The sequence below is a fragment of the Carettochelys insculpta genome, chromosome 27 (assembly GCF_033958435.1).
Source record: "Carettochelys insculpta isolate YL-2023 chromosome 27, ASM3395843v1, whole genome shotgun sequence".
Classification (NCBI taxonomy): Eukaryota; Metazoa; Chordata; order Testudines; family Carettochelyidae; genus Carettochelys; species Carettochelys insculpta.
Window position 1 is genome coordinate 1,022,833 of NC_134163.1, and position 24,203 is coordinate 1,047,035.

The 24,203-nt window shown below is 46.4% G+C and overlaps 1 protein-coding gene across 4 annotated transcripts in view; it reads left to right on the plus strand.

Moving 5' to 3' along the window:
• The window catches only part of DOT1L (DOT1 like histone lysine methyltransferase), a 162,733-nt gene that overhangs the window by 35,331 nt on the left and 103,199 nt on the right, over nt 1–24,203 (plus strand). For all 4 annotated transcript variants that reach the window (XM_074978486.1, XM_074978484.1, XM_074978483.1 and 1 more), the window contains exons 4-6: nt 7,348–7,411; nt 8,927–9,155; nt 22,622–22,716. In XM_074978486.1, coding sequence (XP_074834587.1) covers nt 7,348–7,411; nt 8,927–9,155; nt 22,622–22,716 — 388 coding nt within the window. The remainder of the gene's footprint in view (nt 1–7,347; nt 7,412–8,926; nt 9,156–22,621; nt 22,717–24,203) is intronic.

Genomic DNA, 24,203 nt, shown 5'->3' on the forward strand with positions numbered 1-24,203 from the left:
AAGGGCGCGATCCATAGTCTACGCAGACTGAAGGATGCCTACTACTACTACTGTGAAAGCACCCACTACATGGATTGGCTTGACATGGGTGTGTTGCAGTCTGGTCTGTGGGAAGAGATCATGAGGGACAAAATTTGACCTGTTGAGTTCATTCACTTTTTACTAATAATTTCATGTGGTGATAGTTGAGAGATTCTGTATGTTTTAGCTTTCTTTGGCTGCACTGAGAATGGAACTAGAGATGACACTTACCTGCAGCTAAGTTGTAGTTTGTGAAGATCCTTTACATTTCTCTTACAGAAAAATATTTAAGTTCACTGGTGTCCACAAATGGATCATGTTTGAATGGCACTGAGATGTTGAAATTGAACCAGGTCTTAAATCACTGTTAACTGAGCACCTGCATGGCTTTTGCAACATAAAAGCACTGCTCATTGGGGTGTGTGTGTGTGTTTAATTGTAATAGATATATTATATGGTGTCAGGGCTCCTTCCTCACTGACGCTCTGAGTGCAGAAAGTGGGAGCCCACAAAAACTTAAACATCTTGCCTATACACAAGCTTTACTTGAAAATTCCCCAAGGTCATAGATCCCCTGGACCCTGAAAAGTAGGCTACCACCCACCAGGTCCTTGGAGACTACCTTTTCTCAGGCAGACACACTGGGGATTGGCCCCCTTGTCTCCCCACGGGGAAAATTCCAGCCCCCTTCTCCCTTCCACAGAGGGCTTGAGAACAAAACAAGCTGTAATCTGATAGCTATATGGCCAATGGCACATACACACAGACAGTCCCTTCTTCATAGGACACAGGATCAGATCAATTGCTTAAAAACAGTGATTTGGTCACAACAGGATTATGAGCAGGACAACAGATGACCATCAACGAGGCATTCAGTGGACACTTTTCAAACAGCTAGGGGCATTGATTTTACTGATGATGTTGCCCTTTTCTTTCATGTTGGTGTGAAAGGAGGTCACAACACTAGATAAAACTGCCTCAGTGACTGTACTGAGCATTAACAAGGGAAAGACTAAGATAATGAGCATCATACAGTTCAACACCACCACTACACTGGGAGAGGATGACCTAGAAGATGTGGAGCAGTTCACCAATTTAGGGAGTAATTATGGGCATAGATGGAGGAACAGATGATAAGGTCAGTGCCAGGACAGGGAAAGGAACAGGTGTATTCATGACTCTCAGTCCCATATGGCATTCACAAAAAATATCTGGAAAGATGACACTGCAGTTCTTCACCACAAATGTGAAGAGTGTATGTCATCTCTTGTATTGAGGTGCGACCTGGCATACTAAAAAAAAATCTTCGAATCGCAAGCTACAGACATCTTAAACAGATGCCTGAGGTACGTTTTTCACATCAAATGGCAAGACTTTGTTACAGATGAGGAGCTTTGGAACAGAGCAGGACAAGAACCAATTGACAGTGAAATCAAGAGAAGGAAGTAGGGATGGCTAGACCACACTCTCAGAAAACCATCATCCAACATAAGCTCTGACATGGAACCCACAAGGAAAACGCTAAAGAGGACCTTGTACAACATGGAGAAGATCTACTGAGATTGAAGGACGACAACTAGGGTACTCATGGAGCCAGCTAGAAGTTTTGTCCCAAGACAGAGTGAGGTGGAAGAGACTTGTAGATGACCTATACTGCATGCGGAGTACAAGATTTAAGTAGTAGTAGAACTCACACAACAAGAGAAAAATAAGTCATGGGTTGCCTGCAGAGAAAAATATTTCCCTAGGATTCAGCTTAAAATTTACAGGGGGAAAATCTCAAGCCACAACAACAAAAGAGAAAAGAGCAGCAAACAACAAAACAAGGTAACAAGCAAAGAGCAGATAGCAAGTCCAGCCAAGTTCAAAATAACCATAACCTGATTGCATCTAACTGTGTACTTCCCATTTACTTACACCTCTATGGCTAATCTTGAGATGGTCAGGGTATTTATGATGATCATTCCAATTGCCCGGGAGGCACTTCCTCCCTACGTCTTTTTCTCTGCTGTCCCAGCAGACAAAAGGCCCCAGAAATTGTAATTGTTTTCAGTTCAAAATGTCACTGCACTCCCATTGGTTCACCTGGCTCAAGTTAACTCAGGAAGAGCTTTAACCCTTTCCCTACTCATTCATGACACATTGTCTCATCCTACTATCTCCTTCAACCTTACAGGGAATTCAGTGGGAGGAGTGAGTGCTCAGTTCCTCTTAACATCAGATCTATGGTTTATATGTTGCTATTGTAACAAACAATAATTGTGTGGTACTGGTGTCCTGATGGGGCCCATATTAACTGCACAATATCATATTTTGTCAGCCATGATATTGAGTAGGAGAGGAAACAATCTGTCCTCAACCACACCTCGCTATGTTATTGAGTAGGAGAGGAAACAATCTGTCCTCAACTACACCTCGCTTATTTCTCTGAAGCTGTTCAAAGAAGTCATTAACCTATCATTCTGCTAATAGGTTAATCCCTTTATTTTCCTGGAGGAGAGTGGGGATTCTTTTAAAAGTTAATCCTAGAAGATTGGCAGCAGTGCTGGCAAATGCAGAGAATGGGAGTGAAGATGAGTACATTGTGGAAGTGCAAGTATACATACGTATAAAAACAGGCAAAATAAAAGGGATTTTTTTAAAGAATGGAACTAAAAACTGTCAATTGGTAGCCCAAAGAGCCGGCAAAGGAACAGTGTTCTCATATAAGGAGCTTTAGGTAGTTGTGGTAGTGAAGGCAAGTTCATGAGCAGTTCACTTCCTTCCTCCTTAACTGCCTTGGGTATCTATGGGGTATGTTTCTCCAATTACTCTGTGAACTGACCTTTCTGCTACTGTCTGGAATCTGTTTATGTAATGATGGTGGGACTGTCAGGTATTATTCCCTTCTTGACATGAAATTATTCTGTAATCCCCTCAGCCTGTGCAGTTAAGGTTCCTGGCTGAACTGTGAACCAAGCTAACCCCCAGAACAAGCAGTATGCTTCTCTGCTAAAGCAGGCCTTCAGTGGATGAGATTTATGTTTTGCAGAATTTTTATTACATGGTATACTGCATATTAGAACAGACTAGAACTGAGATCTGGATAAGTGTCTGACCATCTTCATAGCTGGATATGGTGAACATAGGAAGAAACAAAGCAGAAAACTTGAGAAGTGTAGTAAGCATGCACAGCAGGCAGAAGAACCAGGGAGGGCGGTAAAGGATGAAGTGGAGAACTGGCAACAGAAGAAGAATAAGGCCAGTACGCTAGTTCCCCATTGATATAGAGATAAGTAATCGCTTTCAGGCTCTCTCCACTGGTTCTGCGGTGGTGAATGCTTTGGAAGGAGCCTCACAGGGGAAAAAACCGCAAGTGAACTGCTACTACTGCAGGACATGGGATGTGTAGTCTTGAGGGTGGGGGTTCAATGACCACCACCCCCATAAGAAAAAGATGGGTGGTGGTGGTGGTAGGGGACTGCCTCCTAAGACGGACTGAACCATCCATCTGCTGACCAGACCTGCAGTCTCGTGAGGTGTGCTGTTTACCAGGAGCTCAAATTCAGGATGTGACTGAGAACCTTATAAAACCGCTCAGGTCTTTGGAATACTACACCTTCCTACTTCTGCATGTGGGAACTAATGATACGGCCAAGAATGACCTTGAGCGGGTTACTGCGGATTGTGTGGCACTGGGAAGACGGGTCAAACAATTTGGAGCGCAAGTGGTGGTCTCGTCCATCCTTCCTGTCGAAGGGAAAGGGCTAGGTAGGGACCATCGAAGTGAGGAAGTAAATGCATGGTTACACAGGTGGTGATGGAGAGAGGGCTTTGGATTTTTCGATCATGGGACTCTCTTCTGGGCACAAGGATTATTGGGAAGAGATGGGGTCCATCTAACTAAGAGAGGAAGGAGCATTTTCGCAAGTATGCTTGTAAACTTAGTGAGGAGAGCTTTAAACTAGGATTGCTGGGGGAAGGTGACTGAAACCCTATGGGTAGAAAGGAACTTGGAGGCCAGGAAGAAATGCAAAGAGGAATGTACAACAAAAGTGGACCCCCTGGTTCGAATAGAGAGGGTGGGGGCATGGACTGGTTATCTAAGGTGTTTGTACACCAATGCCAGAAGCCTGGGTAACAAGCAGGAGGAATTAGAAGCCCTGGCTCAGTCCAAGAGCTATGACTTGATTGGAATAACAGAGACTTGGTGGGATGACTCGCATGACTGGAGCGCTGCCATGAAAGGGTATAAACTGTTCAGGAAGAACAGGCAAGGGAGAAAAGGAGGAGGAGGAGTTGCACTGTATGTAAAGGAGCACTATGATTGCTTGGAATTCCAGTACACAGAGGGAGAAAAGCCTGTTGAGAATCTATGGGTCAAGCTTAGTGGTGTAGGCAAATCAGGATGATGAGGTAGATGAGGCTTTTTTTGTACAGCTGAGAGATGTTTCCGGATCACGGGCTCTCGTTATCGTGGGGGGGACTTCAATTACCCTGACATCTGTTGGGAGACCAATATGGCAGTACACAAGCAGTCCAGGAAATTTCTGGAGAATTGGGGATCACTTCTTGGTACAAGTGCTGAAGGACCAGAGGTCGTGCGCGGCTCAACCTGCTGCTTACAAACAGGGAGGAACTAATAGGGAAGGTAGAGGTGGGGGACAACCTGGAAAGCAGTGATCATGAGATGGTAGACTTCAGGATCCTGACCAAAGGAAGGAAAGAGAGCCGCAAATTGCACACCTTGGACTTCAGAAAAGCAGACTTTGACTCCTTCAGGAACCTGATGGGCAGAATCCCTTGGGATGCTACCATGAAGGGAAAAGGAGTCCAGGAAAACTGGCAGTATTTTAAGGAAGCCCTGTTGAAGGCACACAAAGAAATAGTCCCAATGCGTAGCAAGAGAAGTAAATATGGTAGGAGACCAGACTGGCTTACTGGGGAAATCCTTGGAAAACTTAGGCACAGAAAGGGAGCTTACAAAAAGTGGAAATTTGGACAGATGTCTAGGGAGGGGTATAAACGTATAGCTCGAGAATGTAGGGCAGTTATCAAGAAGGCGAAAGTGCAATTGGAATTGCGACTCGTGAGGAATACGAAGGATAACAAGAAAAGTTTCTACAGGCATGTTACCAAGAAGAAGGTGATCAGAGAGGGCGTGGGGCCCCTCCTGGACGAGGGAGGTAAGCCAGTGACAGATGATGTAGGGAAAGCTGAAGTACTTAATGCTTTCTTTGCCTCTGTCTTCACAGACAAAGACAACTCCCAGACTAATGCGATAAGTGATGCATTGTAGGATGAAGGTGGACAGCCTTTGGTGGGGAAAGAACAGGTTAGGAGCTGTCTAAAAAAGCTAAACATACATAAATAGATGGGCCCGGACCTAATTCATCCTAGGGTTTTGAGGGAGTTGGCGTATGTGTTGACGAGCCCTTGGCTGTTACCTTTGAAAAGTCGTGGAGATCGGGAGAGATCCCAGATGATTGGAAAAAGGCAAATGTAGTGCCCATCTTTAAAAAAGGGAAGGAGGATGATCCAGGGAACTATAGGCTGGTCAATCTTACATGAGTCCCTGGAAAAATCATGGAGAGGCTCCTCAAGGAAGTCCTTTTGAGGCACTTGGAGGTGGGGAGAGTGATCAGGAATAGTCAGCATGGATTCATGAAGGGCAAGTCATGCCTGACCAATCTGATTAGTTTCTACGATGAGATAACTGTCCCTGTGGATAGGGGAAAATCAATGGATGTGATTTATCTTGACTTTAGCAAAGCTTTTGATATGATCTCCCACAATATTCTTGTCAGCAAGTTAAAGGAATGTGGATTGGATAAATGGACGGTAAGATGGATAGAAAGCTGGCTAGAAGGTCGGGTCTAGTGGGTAGTGATCAACGGCTCAATGTCGGGATGGCGGTTGGTTTCTAGTGGAGTGCCCCAAGGTTTGGTTCTGGGTCCTGTTCTGTTCAACATATTTATCAGTGACCTGGATGAGGGGTTGGATTGCACCCTCAGCAAGTTTGCGGATGACACTAAGCTAGGGGGAGAAGTAGATAACGCTGGAGGGTAGGGACAGGGTCCAGACTGACTTAGACAAATTGGAAGACTGGGCTGCAAGAACTCTGATGAGGTTCAATGAGGGCAAGTGCAGGGTCCTGCACTTGGGCCAGAAGAATCCGAAGCATTGTTACAGGCTGGGGTCCAACTGGCTCAGTAGTAGTTCTGCAGAAAAGGACCTGGGAGTTGTAGTGGATGGGAAGCTGGACATGAGTCAACAGTATGCCATTGTAGCCAAGAAAGCTAATGGCATATTAAGTTGCGTCAAGAGGAGCATTGCCAGTAGATCCAGAGAAGTGATTATTCCCCTTTATTCAGCTTTGGTGAGGCTGCATGTAGAATCCTGTGTCCAGTTCTAGGCCCCCAATTATAGGAAGGATGTGGATACACTGGAGAGGATCCATTGGAGGGAGACCAAAATTATTAGGGGGCTGGAGCATATGACCTATGAAGAAAGGTTGAGGGAATTGGGACTGTTTAGTCTGCAGAAGAGAAGACTGAGGGGGGCCTTGAAAACAGCCTTCAAGTTAGTGAAGGGAGGCTGCAAAGAGGCTGGAGAGAAGCTGTTCACAGTGGTCACGGATGGCAGAACACAGAATAATGGTCTCAAGTTGCAGTTGGGAAGGTCCAGGTTGAACATTAGGAAAAACTTTTTCACTAGAAGGGTGGTAAAGCATTGGGATGGTCTACCCAGGGAAGTAGTGGAGTCTCCATCCCTGGAGGTACTTAAGTGTCGCCTCGACAAAGCCCTGGCTGGGCTGATCTGATGGGTTTGGTCCTGCTTAGAGCAGGGGGCTGGACTCGATTGCTTTTTTAGGTCTCTCCCAGTCTATTGTTCTATGTTCTAGTATCCTAAACTTGGTTTGGATGTAGGGAAGTGGGAGGAAGCTGAGAGGGCCCTGGGGAATTTTCAGCTTGAATTCTTCATAGGTCAGAAAGCAAAAGTATAAGATAGTGTCAGGGTATTTCCATAACTGAAAAGCAATTGGAAATTGAACATGGAAGTAGTTTTCTTTAAAAGATCCCTTCTTCCATTACGTTCATACTGTGTGTAGAATTTCTCATGAATCATTGGGCTGCTAAACTCTCCTATTTAAGGAAACTTTATAAAATGTGTAAAATTGCACAAACAAGATTTACCAAAAAATTACCCCATAGTATATACACTTGAAAAAACGTAGTTGGTGTTGGGCCTACCAATTTTTGCAGTGTTGCTTTAACATCTGAGCATTTCTAGACCTTCCTTAAACTGTGAACTTACTAGCGAACTTTACTTTTTTTCCATTTTCAGCTTCGAGAGTATGCAGAGGCTTTGTGACAAATACAACCGAGCCATTGATAGCATTCATCAGCTGGTATGTATTTACTTTTGTCATGCCATGATGCCTATCTAGCTGGCTTTATTCAAGCTACTGGTTTCAAATTCATGTAGTAAAAATGACATCCAAAGATGTGCTGACTTTCTCACTTGTGTGTGCTTCAGCAGTGGCACCTCCCTTACAGCATTTCCATTCATTCAGGACTTAATAGATCATCTATTAAACCTTGCTTTCTGGGCTAAAACTTGGCACTGAGAATTTAACCTTGGAAAAAAATTGTGTCTTTATTAAGAAAGCCATTAATTTTTCTAAAATGCAGGTTTGTGCAGTTAGTCCCTAACGGGCACTTGAAATAGCTAAGTTACCTTTGAAAAAGGATTTTTTTGCATGCATCTTGTCTAGCTTTTTTGTCAGGATTTTTACAAGGATGTAATATATGCACATATACCTGTGATTGGGTGGCGGGCCTTAAAGGTTCCTGAAATAGTCCAGATGAACTCTTTTGTATTGCGGTGAAGATCCACAGATTAAGAATCGCCTTACTGTTTAGTAAAGCTATATTATAGAGATGTTCTGTTTAAAAGGATTACTGTGAAGGAAGAACTGGAATGAAATCTAATTTAATACATTTCTAATGATGATAGGTAATTTTTATTTGTTTTATTTCTTAGCCAAAGTTTAAGGCTGGGTTGGGAGTAATGAAACGTTTTAACTATAATATTTAGACTTAATTTCTGCAGTTCGGGTGCTAGTTCTTTCAGTAATATCTGTCACAATACCTAACACTCATCCGATTTAATAATGCTTCTTATTCTCCACAAAACACAACCTTAGGTCAAAAGCAAGGCCCCATCAGACACACATTGGGGGCTGTAATCTGCATAATAACAAATTGAAGGCTTATTTTATAGGAACATTCAAAAGATTTATCCAGTACAGTAAATCCCTAAGATAAATGCAACCGAGTTGCGCGTCTCAGCTTAACGTGCCTGCTTTCCCTGATAGCTGCATTAAGCCCTCAAACAGAGGATGAGGTAGGAGGGAAAAGATGCCAAGGAACAAAGCTTACAGACATGTATAAAATCCAAAAGGGGAAGTTCAGGAACATCAATAACTTCTATTTAGGAGTGAGATTATTAGCCAATAGAAGCTTAGATTTTTCTATCCCACTTCTTCTGAGTATGATCCCTCCCCTGCTGTGCTTCCTGGCAAGAAAACAAACTCTTCTTTATGTTGACGGTGCCATCCAATGCAGTATTTACATCAAGTACGCAGGCAGACTGTAGGTGTTTTTCCCCTAATGTTGTTTGAATGCTCTCTTTGAAAATACCTATCGTGTTAAGTGACACAGACAGTAAAGTAAACCAGCCTTCTAGCTCCATTATTGGAGAAATTCTTCAGTATGTCTTCCTACAGCTATGGAAGAACTGTAGATCAGTGGTACTTATGCAAGAGAATGAGGATTGTCTTTGTCAGTCTCCTTTCCCCCCACCTCAAATACACTGATGTATTTTTCTTGTCTACATTCTCTTCCTGCTTCCCCACCCTTAGTGGAAAGGAACTACCCAACCTATGAAACTGAACACTCGTCCTTCCAATGGACTCCTCCGTCACATCTTGCAGCAAGTATATAACCACTCGGTGACTGACCCAGAGAAACTCAACAACTATGAGCCCTTTTCCCCAGAGGTGTATGGAGAGACTTCATTTGATTTAGTGGCCCAAATGATTGATGAGATTAAAATGACTGAGGATGACTTGTTTGTTGATTTGGGCAGTGGTAAGTGACAAACTGCATTGTTTTTCCTCTTCTCCTGCTGCCCAGGCTTTTTTCTCCTCTGCATAAAAAAATTCAGTAACTTTACATTGGGACAGTAACACATCCCTATAGACTCTGTATCTGACTGTGCACTCCGGACAGAAGTGTTTTCCTTCTTGTATTGCCAGTGGGTCGTGGCACCAAATGTGACGTACCCATAATGTGAAGAAAAAATTGATTCTTTAGGAAGCTTTAAGAATATTGTTTCTTCTTCGAGTGGTCCCCGTGGGTGCTCCACAATAGGTGTCGGGCTCGCCTGGCGCCACAGATCAGAAATCTTCCAGCAGTTTCTCCTGGATCGCGCATGCGCCGGTGCGCGCCGCCCCCCTGCGCGCCCCCGGCCATGTGCACGATCCAGTCCCCGCCAGTTCCTTCTCAACGGCCATCGGCTGCAGACGGAATCCACTCAGGCTAAGGCCAGAGTCAGATTAAACAGTGTTTTTTTTTCCCACGTGTAATTTGTTGTTGTTTTTTCGGTTACTAAACAAAAAAAAAAAAGAACAGAGAAATCAAAGACAAAGAGAATAGCAGCAAAAAAAAAGGAAAAAGAGAGGAGCGGACGTGAAAGGCCATTAGGCCTCCCGCTGCCGCAGGCCGGTGATCACTCTTTGAGGAGGAAAGGCACGGATTAAGTGCTAAGTACCCTCTTAACAATAAAGGACTCACCACAATGGCCTCTTCAGGTTTTACACAGCGTGAGTCATGCTGTGAAGCTATGCCGGCCTCCGTGGGGCATAGCGAAGGCATCCAACGCCTGCGGGAATTGCAGGCTACCCGGCCGCGTTCTCACTGTGCTCTGACCTCCCCCCCGTCAGTGCAGAAACGGAGGGAACTCTCCTTGGCTCGACCTTGCCGTGCATCTGGAGCGAGCAGGACGAGCGGAGCACACAGCTACCGGCCGCATACTCAGGCGGCATCACTGTCACAGGCGGCACAGACCCCCGTGGCACCAGCGGTGCAGGGGTGCCAGGCACGAAGCCTGCAGGCACCAGAGGGGGATACCCGCGCAGCACCGCAGCTGACGGTGCCGAGCGCGGTGCTAACAGCGGGACCTAGATTCCCGGCAGGGGAGGGGGCGGTGCCGGCCCCGCAGCGGAGGGGCAAGGCAACATCAAAAACCCGGCACCGCAGTCCATCTCTGGACAGGGCTGCGCTGCTGTTAGCACCAAGCCCTCCCCCTGTGATACACACGCCGCACCAAAGGCCTCTGTCTCCACCGGCCCATCAGGGGAAAAAGAAACAGAAAAAAAAAACAAAAACCCACCTTCTCCATTCCTCCAACCGATGTCACCACGGCTTGGGCCACCTTCACCGTTTTCTGGGATTGGATCCCCCTGGAGTACTGTCACAAGCCAGTTTCACCTCTATCGGTGTCGCCGTGGAGGTCTCGCTCTCCCAGACATCAGGGGTACACACCCCGTGAGTGGTCCAGTTCTCCATCTCCGGACCCTTGCCATGCTGCCATGGTCGTCCCTATCATGCTGGACACAGACAAACCACAGGCCTGCACCCAGGAGCAGGTCCCTACCCCCGGCCGCTCAATACCCCCGTGGGCGCTCCCGATCGGGGACAGAAACACAGTTGTCTCAAGGGGAGTTAAATTTAGAACCCCGAGACTTTCCTTCACAATCCTCCAGCGAGCAAGTGTGTCATCGCCCGCGGGAACCCAAGAGTTCAAGGGAGGTTTACCTTAGGGGTTCCTCCTCAGCCTCCCCAGACGAGACCATGGCCCCCGGGGATGTCTCTCCCCGGGATGACCTTAAACAGTTTCAGGAGCTGTTTTAAAGGGTGGTTTTCACGCATGACATTTAAACGGCAGAGGTGCAGGAGAAACATCACAAACTCCTGACAAATCTGAGACCCCCGGCTTCATCCAAAATTGCAATTCTGCTGGACGAAGCCATTCTGGAGTCAGCCATTACTATATGGCAGACTCCGGCCTCTGCTCCACCTACGAACAAGAGAGTGGATAAGAAATACTTCGTCCCGGCAGAAGGCATGGAGTTCCTCTTCAGTCACCCACAACCAAATTCTTTGGTGGTCGAGTCGTCCCAGCAGAGGTCAAAGGCTTCTCAGTAGAAATCGGGGGATCAGACAAAGATGCTAAGAAGCTAGAGCTGTTTGGCAGGAAGGTATATTCCTCTCCTATCCTGCTATTGAGAGTGGCAAATTATGGGCACACCTAGCAAACCATAATTTTGATAATTACTCCGGGCTTACTCCCCTCAAGGATTCACTCCCGGAAGACAAAAAGCCGGTGTTAAAGGCAATTGTTCAAGAGGGCTACGCAGCATCGCAGACGGGAGTCCAGATTGCCCTGGATGTGGCGGACATGGCGACACGCTCAACGGCTACAGCAGTGGTCATGCATAGAGAATCCTGGCCCTAAACTTCGGGTATCTCGAGGGACCTACAGGCGAAGATCGTGGACCTTCCCTTAGATACACAAAAGCTGTTTTGCAGACTCAACCGACTCGGTCCCTCACTCCAGTAAGGACTCGAGAGCTACACTTAGAAGCTCGGACATTTATACTCCCCCATACAGGAGGGAAAAATTTTATCCTCAGCAAAGACGCTACGCTTACAACCACAGCGTGCTCAATATCAAAGGGGCTACGGCCACGGGCGCTATCAATAGCGGCAACAGTACAGAACCCCTAGGCGACGTTCTCAACAAAGCCGTACGCCCTCGGGTCAGGCCTCAAAGGCAACAAGTTTGATGGGTATGTCGGGGGCTGCACTATCAATACCCTCGCTCAATGCCACTCTCATCTCATGTTCCATCATCGCCTCAGACCGTTCCACTCCAAATGGCAAAAGATCACCACAGACATATGGGTGCTGGAGACCATAGCCACAGGTTACTCGATCCCATCCCAGTCGTTTCCACCGACGAAGCCTCCCACCAGGCCTCACCTCAGGGGTGCTGCCACGAGGCGAGGCTCAAGCAGAAGGTGACCCATCTTATGTTCACAAGTGCAGTGGAAAGAGTGCCAGAATAATTCCAGGGGAAGGTTTTTATTCACGCTACTTCCTATTGGAGAAGAAAACGGGACACCGGAGGCCCATCTTAGATCTTGGGGGCCTCAACCGTTACTTGCGCAAGCAACGTTTTCGGATGATCACAGTTGCCTTGATACTCACGGCACTGGACGATGGAGACTGGGTTGCAGCACTCGACTTACTAGATGTTTACTTTCATATAACAATCCACCCGGCACACAGGCGCTTCCTCCGCTTCACGGTCGGCCAGGAGCGCTTCCAGCACAGGGTTCTTCCGTTTGGCCTCTCCTCGGCCCCCAGAGTCTTACCAAAACCCTGGCAGTGGTGTCAGCCTACCTGCACAGACAGGGCGTGTTTATTATTCCCATATTTGGGTGACTGCCTGCTAAAAGGGGCCTCGAAGGCAGAGGTCTCACGCATGATACGCATCACAGCGGACACGTTTCTTCGCTGGGCCTAGTCATCCACCTCGCAAAGTCAAAGTCCGAACCCACACAACATGTAGAGTTCATAGGGGCATGCATAAACTCTATCACAGCAAGGGTGTACCTACCCGACGCCCACTTCTGCGCAATCAGTTCGCTGGTGCAAGTCATCACATACAGCCCCACGGTGCCGATCTTACCGTGCCTACAGCTGTTGGGCCATATGGCGGCAGCGACGTTTGTGGTACAGAATGCCAGGTTGCACATGTGAAGCCCGTAGCATTGGCTGGCGAGCATTTACAAACTGGCATCCCACTCTGTCCACAGGGTGGTGTCGCCCACAACAGAGGTGCGCAGATCCCTGGTGTGGTGGGAAAACCCCGAGAATCTGCTAGTGGGGGTGCCTTTTCACTAGCCACAAATTTCTATTTTTCTTACTACCGACACCTCCCACATGGGATGGGGAGCGCACATCGGCGACAAGGTAACGCGAGGGCTATGGTCCCCTGCGGAACAGACACTGCACATATCCATACTTGAGCTCAGAGCAGTGTTCAACGCCTGCAAACATTTTCTAGATGACCTGCATGGCAAAGTAGTCGGGATTCAATACCGACAATACCTCCACTATGGTCTACATCAATTGATAAGGAGGAGCACGATCCCGTGCCCTATGTGCGGAAGCACTCCGATTGTGGAATCGGTGCATCGCCAGCAACATAACGTTGAAAGCCTCCTACTTGCCGGGCGCGCACAACGTGAATGCAGACGAGCTGAACAGGTGAACAGGCGCTTCGCAATCACGCACGAATGGCAGATCCTCTCCGATCTGCTACAGCACATTTTTCGTACATGGGGGTTTCCCCAGATTGATCTGTTTGCCACCCAGTACAACAACAATAAAAAAAAAGTGTCCCCAGCACTGCTCCAGAGCAGGAGTGCGGCGGGAGTCCCTGGGGGGTGCATTCATGTTTTTCATGGAAGGGCTCCCTACTTTACGCGTTTCCTCCGCAGTGCTTATCCGCAAGGTCTTGCACAAAGCCAGAAGGGAGAGAGCTCGCACGATACTCATAGTTCCGCTTGGGATCGGCAGCAATGGTTTCTCTTGCTTCTGCGCATGTCGGACCTCCCACCTCTCCCTCTACCGGTGGCGCCGGACTTACTCCTGCGGGCTCAAGGGTCCATAGTGCACCCGCCCCCTTAAGGTCTGCACCTACAAGCATGGCTAATCCATGGCTCAGCTTCTTAAAGAGCACATGTACAGAGGGAGTACAAGAAGTCCTGGAATGTAGCCGAAGGACCTCCACCAGGAGGACTTACAAGCAGAAATGGACTCGATTCACAGCCTGGTGTTCCGCCAAGCAGTTAGCTTCCCTTGACGTTCCTATACCTGTAATACTAGAATACTTATTGGACCTCAAGAGAGGCGGGTTTTCTCTATCCTCGCTAAAGGTCCACCTTGCCGCTATATCAGCCTTTTCGGCATACAGAAGAAGGGCCCATGGTATTCGCCTATCCTATCGTTACCAGGTTCTTGAAGGGGCTGGTAAACCTGTACCCCCTCGGAAACTGCTTCCACCATCGTGGAATTTGGACTTGGTGCTCAGCACGCTATCGGGTCCACCTTTTGAACCATTAGCCACAGTTCCCATACGTCTCCTTAAGATAAAAACAACCTTCCTCCTTGCAACTATGTCAGCCAGCAGGATGAGTGAGCTCGCGGCAGTGATGGCAACGCCGTACTGCACGGTATTCTCAAAGGAGGCGGTAACCTTAAGGCTGCACCCAGACTTTGTTCCAAAAAGTCTCTCCTGAGTCCAATCTTAACGAGCCAATAGTTTTTACCCTCGTTTTACCTGAAGCCTCAGAGCTCCGGCAAGGAGGCACTCCTGCATCTCCTAAATGTGAGGAGGGCGTTGGCCTTCTACACAGACAGAACTAAGTGCTTCTGGAAAACGGACTGGCTTCTAGTCTCTCTCGCTCCTGAGTCAAAAGGAGAAGGTCTCTCTTCCCGGAGAATCTCAAAGCACATTGTGCCCTGTATAACAATGTGCTTCGAACTTCAAAAGACTCCTTTACTGGCCCCGCCCAGGGCTCACTCCACCAGGGCGGTGGCGGCGTCAACAGCCTTATTCACGGGCATCGCGTTTACAGACATCTGTAGAGCGGCGACCTGGTCATCCTGTGACACCTTCGCCAAGCATTATGCCCTGCCTTGGGTATTCTGAGAGGATACCCATCTGTTGACAGCAGTCCTTTCGGGGACAAGCTGCACATAAACCGATTACCCACCTCGTTACTTGGGTTACTGCTGTGTGGTCACCTATTGTGGAGCACCCACGGGGACCACTCGAAGAAGAGAAGTTACTCACCTGTAGTAATGATGGTTCTTCGAGATGTGTCCCCGTGGGTGCTCCACCACCCGCCCATCCTCCCCGCTTCGGATCTCTGTCTGGTGTTTTTCAGGAGCATCCGAGGCGGTTGGTCAAGGAACTGGCGGGGACCGGATCGTGCACGCGGCCGGGGGCGCGCAGGGGGGCGGTGCGCGCTGGCGCATGCACGATCCAGGAGAAACTGCTTGAAGATTTCCGATCTGCGGCGCCGGGCGAGCCCGACACCTATTGTGGAACACCCACGGGAACACATCTCGATGAACCATCGTTACTACAGGTGAGTAACTTCTCTTTCTGACACCATAGATAAATGTACTCATTTTAAACAGTGGTTTGCATCAGAAATGACTATGCAAAAATCGAATTACTAGAGTCCATATTTTATGCTTTCTGGCTTCTGCCTCAGTTTTTCCCCACTGTCAAAAGTACAAATTCCATCTGTTACCTGAAAATCAAATGGGTTTTTTCTCTGTCTGACCCACTCATCAGCAATAAATATTTTATATTTATAGTGAGGCCATATTAAATCCAGCTCACTTCTCCATAGTTGCATCTGTGGTGAAATTAGCAGCTTAAACAAAAGTAAAAATCTTTGTCAGTGAAGTAACCAGATGTGACTCGAACACATGTGGAACAGATAAGTTTAGTAAGATCTTGTTCAAATTACTCAGATACAATTTCCATCAGAAAAGGAGTAAAAAGAATTGCTACTTCGTAATGTATAATGTTCTTAGGTTGAAATAAATGTGTGTCCTCTTGGTTTCTCAACAGTCAGTGTTTTACCCTACCAAAGGGAAGAGGGATCTACCCACTGAAAACATAGCGGAATAACTAACATTACTTCCATTTGTATATTTACTAAATGAAATTACAGATTACAGGTGTTTAAAGTGGGCCACTGACAAGGGACGGAATTCATTTAAAATACTACCACCTCAAGTACTGGTAACTGTATTTTATACATCTAGTTAAATACAATATGAGATGCTTCGTAAATGCTGTTTGGTCATGCAGAGTGCTTTGCTGTACTGAAATAACTGCTTCACCACAATCGTGTGCAGTTATTTTTTAACTAAGGTCATAAGCGATTTATATCTGAAAGTCACCCAGTCCTGATGTTTGGCTAACAAGATGGAGGAGCATATGACCTGACCAGTACTTTTCAGTAAAATATTTTCTTCTCTTTGTCATTTAACACCATCAAAACCAAAACTAGACACAGAATCCCAAACAGTAATAATGGGCTAAGACAAAGCCTGTGAAAAGTAGGAACTTTACATGCGTCTGACAATAGTGCTTTAGCATTCAATAGCCTCAGCCTTATTGCTATGATCATTTTAGATGTGCTAGTGTTCCATTGGTGGATACACTGAAATAAAAGTTCCTGATTTCTCCTCTGCACAACACTCTTTTTTACGCCCCCATGAAAGTTTGCACATTGATGGCAGAATTGACTAGTCAAAGCAGTAGGGTGTACAGTAAACCCTCAAAATGTGCAATTACAAGTCGTGCTTAACTCTCATTTGTGCGAGTTAAGTGCAACTCAAAATCCTGCCCCAGCTCCACTCACCACCTGCTCATGGCTCCAGCTCTTCCCCTACCGGTGCGCCCAGCTCTGACTCCAGTTCACCACCCCTCATGTGTGGCTCTGGCTCACCTCCCCCCTCACCCCCCGCCCCACTCTGGCCCAAACCCCCTGCTGGCTCACCACCTCTGCAGGACTCTGGCTCACCTGCCGCCTCCACGTGTGGCTCCATCTCACCACCCCATGCCCATCCCTATTTCAAACCCCCTGCAGCCCGGCTCATCACCCCTGTTTGTGGTTCTAGCTCAACCCTGCCTGCCCTGGTTCAACCCCCCTTTTCTGCCCCCCCCATGCGCAGCCCTGGCTCAACTCCACCCCAGGCTTAACCCCCCCACCTCCTCTCCCTTGGCCCCAAACCACTGCCAGCCTTAACCCTCCCCAACTGCTGCCCCCGCCCCCCAAAACCCAGGACTTACCTTTCAAAAGGAGCTCCTGCTGCTTCCCCAGCTGCAGAACATGTGCTGGGGAAGAAGCCACCCACCGACTTATGTGAAATGGTGAGTTTAGCAAGGGTGTGTGGGAATGCACCCCTTGTGTATATTGAGGCAGTACTGTACAATGTAAATTCAAATACCATTCTAGCCATTGCACAATATTCAACAACTTCAGTGCCTTTCCTACACGTCTGTGTGTAGGACTCATTGGTATGCTTGGAGTGTAACAACCACAGGTGAAGTGTTGCAGCTTATTTTAATCAGTAACTCTGCCCAACCATTTAGGACTAGAAGATGACAATACCATGTATAGTTGATGCTGTAAATGGAATTTTAGGAAGACAGAACGTAATTGTGCAATTAGGAGTCTGGGGGAGGGAGGGATAGCTCAGTGGTTAGAGCCTTGGCCTTGTAAACTCAGTGATGTAAGGTCAGTCCTTGAGGAGGCCTTTCAAGGTTCTGGGACAGGTTAGATTTAAAAAAAAAAAAAATTGTGAGGGGTGGTGATAAGTCCCACTGTGAGTGCAGGGGACTAGACTCAATGACCTCTTGAGGTTCCTTCCAGTTCTGTGAGATATGTATATATCCATGTTTCATAGTAGTTAAGGAAAACTGTTGCAAAAAAAGTGATATCATCTGGAGAGAAGGACAGTAATGACATCTAACATTGTGTTTATTTGGCTCATTAAAATGCAGTTTTTACAGCTTACCTCATCCTCTCCCGTTCTGTTGGTTACTCAATTGTTGCATCATATTGTAAACTGTTCAGAAAGCTGGCTCCTTTTATTCTATACAGTCAGGGGCAACTGAAGGAGGGTGCAAGGGTCACTGGGCATGTTCCCCTCCCGCCCCGTAGGACTCCTCTCGGTGCCAGCTGGAGGAGGGTTGGGACAATGGCCCTTCCGTCTTGGGCCCCAGCTCTTCCTGCTCTGCCCAGGCCCTGCCTTTTTTTCCCCCCCAAACTTCTTCCTCCAGTGATGCGTTACAGGGACTGGTGGGGGTGGAGGGGTGAGATCGGGAGGGGAGGGGAGTGACATGGCTCATCTCCATGACTGCCTGCCATGTTGCTCTGCTTCCCATTGGTGAGTGCAAGGAGGGCCCTCTCCTGAGTGATGTGCTGGCAGCTGGTCAGCAGAGCTGTGTTGCTCTGCTTCCTCCCACTTCAACCTATGCATGTCCCACCTGTGCATGTGCGGGACCTGAACTCTGCTGTAGGTGCCCCAGCCCCCAGTTTCTTAGGTTGCCCAGAGACTCTGGCCCTTCACTCTCCTACTGCTCATGAGTAAGAGCATATGGCCCTTTGTGCAGTTCCCACCCCGCCACATGGCCAGTTTCAATATTATTTAGCAAAATGGGGCCCGGAGCCTGAAAGTGGGGGAACTATTTGGTGCTCCATAATGCACATATTTATTGTACAAACTGTCAGCATTGAGGTGCCCAATTTTACCAAAGAGGGTATGGAGTCATAGAATCCTAGGGCTGGAAGGGATGTCAGGAGGTCATCCAGTCCAGCCTCCTGCTTCGAGCAGGATCAACCCCCACTAAGTCATCCTAGCCAGGACCTTGTTAAGCTGGGACTTAACCTCTAGGGATGGAGAATCCGCCACCTCTCTAGGCAACACATTCCAATGCTTCACCACCCTCCTGGTGAAATAGTTTTCCTAATATCCAACCTACACCTCTCGCTCTGTAACTTCAGATCATTGCTCCTTGTTCTGCCATCTGAGGCTACTGAGAACAGTTTCTCACCCTTCTCTTTAGAGCCCCCCTTCAGGAAGTTGAAGGCTGCTATTAAATCACCCCTAAGTCGTCTCTTCTGCAAACTAAACAAGTCCAAACTCCTCAGCCTCTCCTCATAGGTTTTGTGCTCCAGCCCCTTAATCATTTTTGCTGCCATCTGCTGAACCTGCTCCAGCACATCCACATCTTTTTTTATACTGGGGGGGCCCAAAAAGGGACACAGTATTCCAGATGTGGCCTCACCAGTGCTGAATAGAGGGGAATAACTACTTCTCTAGATCTGCTCGAAATGCTCCTCCTAACGCACCCTCGTATGCCATTAACCTTCTTGGCTACAAGGGCACACTGTTTACTCATATGCAGCCTTTCATTCACCATAACCCCTAGGTCCCTTTCCATTGTACCGCTGCTGAGCCAGTTGGTCCCCAGCCTATAACGATGCTTGGGATTCTTCCGCCCCAGGTGCAGGACTCTACACCTCTTTTTGTTGAACTGCAACAGATTTCTTTTGGCCCAATCCTCCAATTCAGCCAGGTCGCTCTGGATTCTCTCTCTACCCTCCAACTTATCTAACTCTCCCCCTAGTTTTGTGTCATCTGCAGACTTGCTGAGGGTGCACTCCAGTCCTTCATCCAGGTCATTAATAAAGATGTTGAACAACACTGGCCCCAGAACCGAGCCTTGTGGCATACTGCTTGAAACTGACCGCCATCGAGATATTGAGTCATTGACTGCTACGCATTGGGCCTGACCATCAAGCCAGCTTTCTATCCATCTTATAGTCCAAGGATCCAATCCATACTTCCTCAACATATGGGCAAGAATGTTGTGGGAGATTGTATCAAAAGCTTTGCTGAAGTCCAGGTATATCTCATCCACTGACTTCCCCATGTCCACAGAGCGTGTTACCTTGTCATAGAAGCTAATCAGGTTGGTCAGGCAGGACTTGCCCCTGCTGAATTCATGTTGGCTACTTTTGATCACTTTCTCCTCCTCAAAGTGGTCCAAAATGGATTCCTTGAGGATCCTTTCCATTATTTTCCCAGGGATTGAGGTAAGGCTGACGAGTCTATAGTTCCCTGGATTGTCCTCCTTTCCTTTTTTAAAGATGGGCACTAGGTTTGCCTTTTTCCAGTCATCCGGGGTCTCTCCCGATCTCCAAAAGTCTTCAAAGATAAATAACGGCCAAAGATTCGGTAGTGACATCTGCAAATTCCCTCAGTACCCTTGGGTGCATTAAATCTAGACCCATGGGTTTGTGTACATCCAGTTTTTCTAGATAGCTCAGAACTTGTTCCTTCCCCACTTAGGACTGCCCTTCACCTTCCCATATGGCATTGTCTAGGACTGTAGTGTGGGAGTTGACTCCATCCATGAAGACTGAGGCAAAAATAGCATTGAGTACTTAGCTTTTCTTACATCATCTGTCACTAGCTTACCTCTCTCATCCAGTAACAGCCCCACACCACCTCTGCTAACCTGTTTTATTGTTAACATGCCTGTAGAAACCCTTGTTACCCTTCACATCCCTTACCAGCTGCAGTTCCAATTGTGCTTTCGCTTTCCTGATTACTGCCGGGCATTCTCCAGCTGCATGTTTGTACTCCTCCTTAGTCAGCTGTCCACATTTCTATTTCTTGTGTGCATCTTTTTTGTGTTTAAGGTGACTAAGGATTTCCCTGTTATGCCAAGCTGGTTGCCTACCATGTTCACTTTTCTTACTATGCGACAGAATGTTTTGTTCCTGTGCCTTCAGTAAGACTTGTTTAAAATACTGCCAGTTCTCTTGAACTCTTTTCCCTTTCATCTTCATTTCCCAAGGGATCCTGCTTGTCAGTTCTCTCAGGGAGTTGAAGTCTGCTCTTTGGAAATCAAGGGTCTGTATGTTATTGCTCACCCTTCTTCCTTTTGTCCAGATCCTGAAATCTACGATCTCATGATTGCTGCAGCCCAGGTTTCCACCCACTTGTATTTCTTGTACTAGCTCTTCCCTGTTTGTGAGTGGCAGGTCAAGTTGCGCACTGCCCCGGTCGGTTCCTTCAGCTCTTGTACCAAGAAGTTATCCCCAACATTCCCTGAAAACTTTCTAGATTGTCTGTGTGCTGCTGTATTGGTCTCCCAACAAATGTCTGGATGATTAAAGTCTCCCATGAGAACCAGGGCCTGTGATTTGAAAGCTTCACTTTAGCTGTCTGAAGAAATCCTCATCTCCCTGATCTGACGGTCTATAGCAGATACCAGCTGCAACATCACCTCTGTTACTTCTGCCTCTGAGCTTAACCCAAAGACACTCAACTGGGTTTTCTCCCTCCTTATCCTGGAGCTCTGAGCAGTCATACTGCTCCCTCACATAGAGCGCAACTCCTCCTCCTTTTCTGCCCTGTGTGTCCTTCCTAAACAGCTTATAACCTTCCATGAACATGCTCCAATTATGCGAATTGTCCGACCAAGTCTCCGTTATTCCAACCACCTCATACTTCTCTGACTGTGCCAGGGCCTCTAATTCTTCCTGTTTGTTCCCTAGTGCTAGTTGATGAAATGGAAAAAGACAGTGTGTTTTCTCTGCAACTCTGCTCTCTGCTTGGCTTGAATGTTTTTGTTACCCTTAGAATCATCTGTTGTTCTTTGAGGAGTGCATTCATTGGGCCAATGCATTTTACATGCACCCAGTGCAAACAATGTTAAACTTTGTATTGGAATGATTAGAGAAACAATTTGATCAGCAGTTGTAATGAATTGCAGTAAAAAATATAGAATGACAGCTTTGAAATGTTTACTGCATGTTTGGTAAAATCTGGGCCAGGTGTGCAAGCAGAAGTTGTGATTTTTTTTATGCAAGCTAAAGAGATGTAATGTGCAGATGAGGTTTGGGAATGGCAGCCTATTACTGTTGGAGAAGGCTCTGCTGTAAACTAATTGAGGCTGAGTGCAGTTCATTAAGTAATGTTTAGTCTTGCAGTTTAGCAGTTGCTTCTGAAATTACGTAATGAACACTATCTTTTTTATTGTACTAGGATGTAACATTCTTGTCTTATGTATTAGTGTTGTCTTTTCCATGTGCTGAGAATTTTACATGCATTTTCCATCATGATGAAAACGAGGTATAAATGTTTTGTTGCAGATCACTCCATTACACTGAGGCATTTAATCAGCAAAATCTATATAGCTGCTCCTTGGTTTTCTTGTGGAAAATAAAGCATACTTATTTACTACTTGTAGACCATAAGTCTTTTTATTGGTAAATAAGCTCTGGTATTGACTTTGAATTGTGAACTATGTTTTGTAATGTAAATTGACTGGTAAGTGTGTGACTGTCATAATATTTGTATTATGGGCATGCTCGTTGTGCTAGGAACTTATAGAAAGACAGTGTTCCTACCTGAAGAGCTTTGTGTGAATAGACAGGACAAAGGTGAGGGAAAAAATGCATTAGCCATACTTTTTGGGTGGGGAATTGACACAGATGTGCAAGGTCACTCAGGAACTATGTAGAAGATCTGGCAATCCTTCTTGCTTACAGCTTGGCTTTGGATGTTGAATAATAACAGAGAGTAAGCCGTGCTAGTCTATACACTATCAAAACAAAAAGCAGTCAAGTAGCACTTTAAAGACTAGCAAAATAGTTTATTAGGCGAGCTTTCGTGGGACAGACCCACTTCTTCAGACCACAGCCAGACCTGGGGTCTGAAGAAGTGGGTCTGTCCCACGAAAGCTCGCCTAATAAACTATTTTGCTAGTCTTTAAAGTGCTACTTGACTGCTTTTTGTTTTGATCTTGGCTTTGGTTTTAGAAGCAGTCTCCTGTGTATAGGACCAGCTTTTCATTATAACTCTCTCTCTATCTTCAGGTGTGGGTCAGGTGGTGCTTCAAGTTGCTGCTGCCACAAACTGCAAGCATCACTACGGTGTGGAGAAAGCTGATATTCCAGCCAAATATGCTGAGGTGAGTTACATCTCAGGGAGTATGAGATTGTAGGTGTTTGTTTACAGGGCTGGCTCAGTACCTTATGTCTTGCAGGTAATGGCTAGGCATTACAAAGCAGGAAACCTGAGTTTGTATCCTAGACACTCTGGCTCCGTCAGTCAGTAAGGGCTGGAAGCATAGCAGTGATAACAAATGATCAAGATTAAGTGCTTCCTGTTCCATACAGGCCATGCTGGCTGAGTGATCAGAAATATCATTAGCTGGTCTCTGAAGAGAGCTTAGTTCAGGCCTAAAAGAAAACCAGGCAGAGTGAAGCTGTGTAACTGGTGATGGGAAGCTTATAAAAAGGGAACAAAAGAGAAGAAGCAGGCTGACCTGTTATATTGTACTGCCTAAGTTGTGGATGTCAGCAACCACTTGGTATCTGTGGTGGGACTCTGGAAGGGCTGTGTCGCAGAGGCTAGTGCTATGTAGACTTGAAGGTATCTAGAAAGAGCAGAGTAGCTGGAATGCCTACATTTTTAAAAAAAAAAAAAAAAAAAAAAAAAAAGCTGCAATACAGACCATGCTAAGAGTGTCCCTTACCAGCGCCAGCTTTAAACCATTGAGTTTAGATATTAAAAATGTTACTATAGCTGGAGCTGCAGAGTAACTGAGGCCTATTGATTGCACTGGAGTATTCAGTCAACAGCAGTGCTCAGTTTACACCCAAATGAAGTACTTACAACAAAGTCTCATAAATAAGGCTGTTGTTCTTGGACAAGCAGTTTTCTTTATACTTACATTAATGTTATATCAGTGGGGACATGCAAAGTTCATTAACTCTGAGGGAAACACGGAACCCAAATGATGTGTGTGCAAACAATAAAAGTTGGTGAGGTCTTCAGTAAGACTTTTGTATTTCCTTCAGTAGGTTGAACTGAGCTTCACACCTTTTAACTCCTTGTTCAAACTAATGGACTTCAGTCTGTTTCCAATACAAACTTTAGCTGCTTAAAGAATGTTTACGTAAGCTTTTGAGTTTACTTCTCAAATATATATGTAGACGGTGCTAATTCCATCATGGTCGCTGAAGGAGCTAGGAAATACGTTGTTACTCTTCGTAGTCATCCTGTGGAAATTTGAGCTGGAACTCTTATCAAATATTTCTCCCTCACTTCCTTGTATGAGCATTCTGGCTTATTTTAGAGCAGTTCATGAAAGCTAGGTTCCTGGCTCTTTTAGCAGTAATCACTGTTTGAGACACTTATTTGTGAAAGAAAATAATTACAGGGCCAGAGTCTTGTTTATGCTAAGCCCTTTCTGACATTCGGGCAGTACCCACTTGAGGGACCATTATACAGAGTAGTTTGAAGGGCCATAAGAGACAAACAGGCTTTAAGAATAACATTTTTTGCAAGAGTATAAATTGTTGCGAGTACTAATCTTGGTTCTGTAACTTTTTAATAGTGTGGTGTCAAATATGTTATTGCTTTACAGGGTGAACAAATATCCCATGTTGTTCT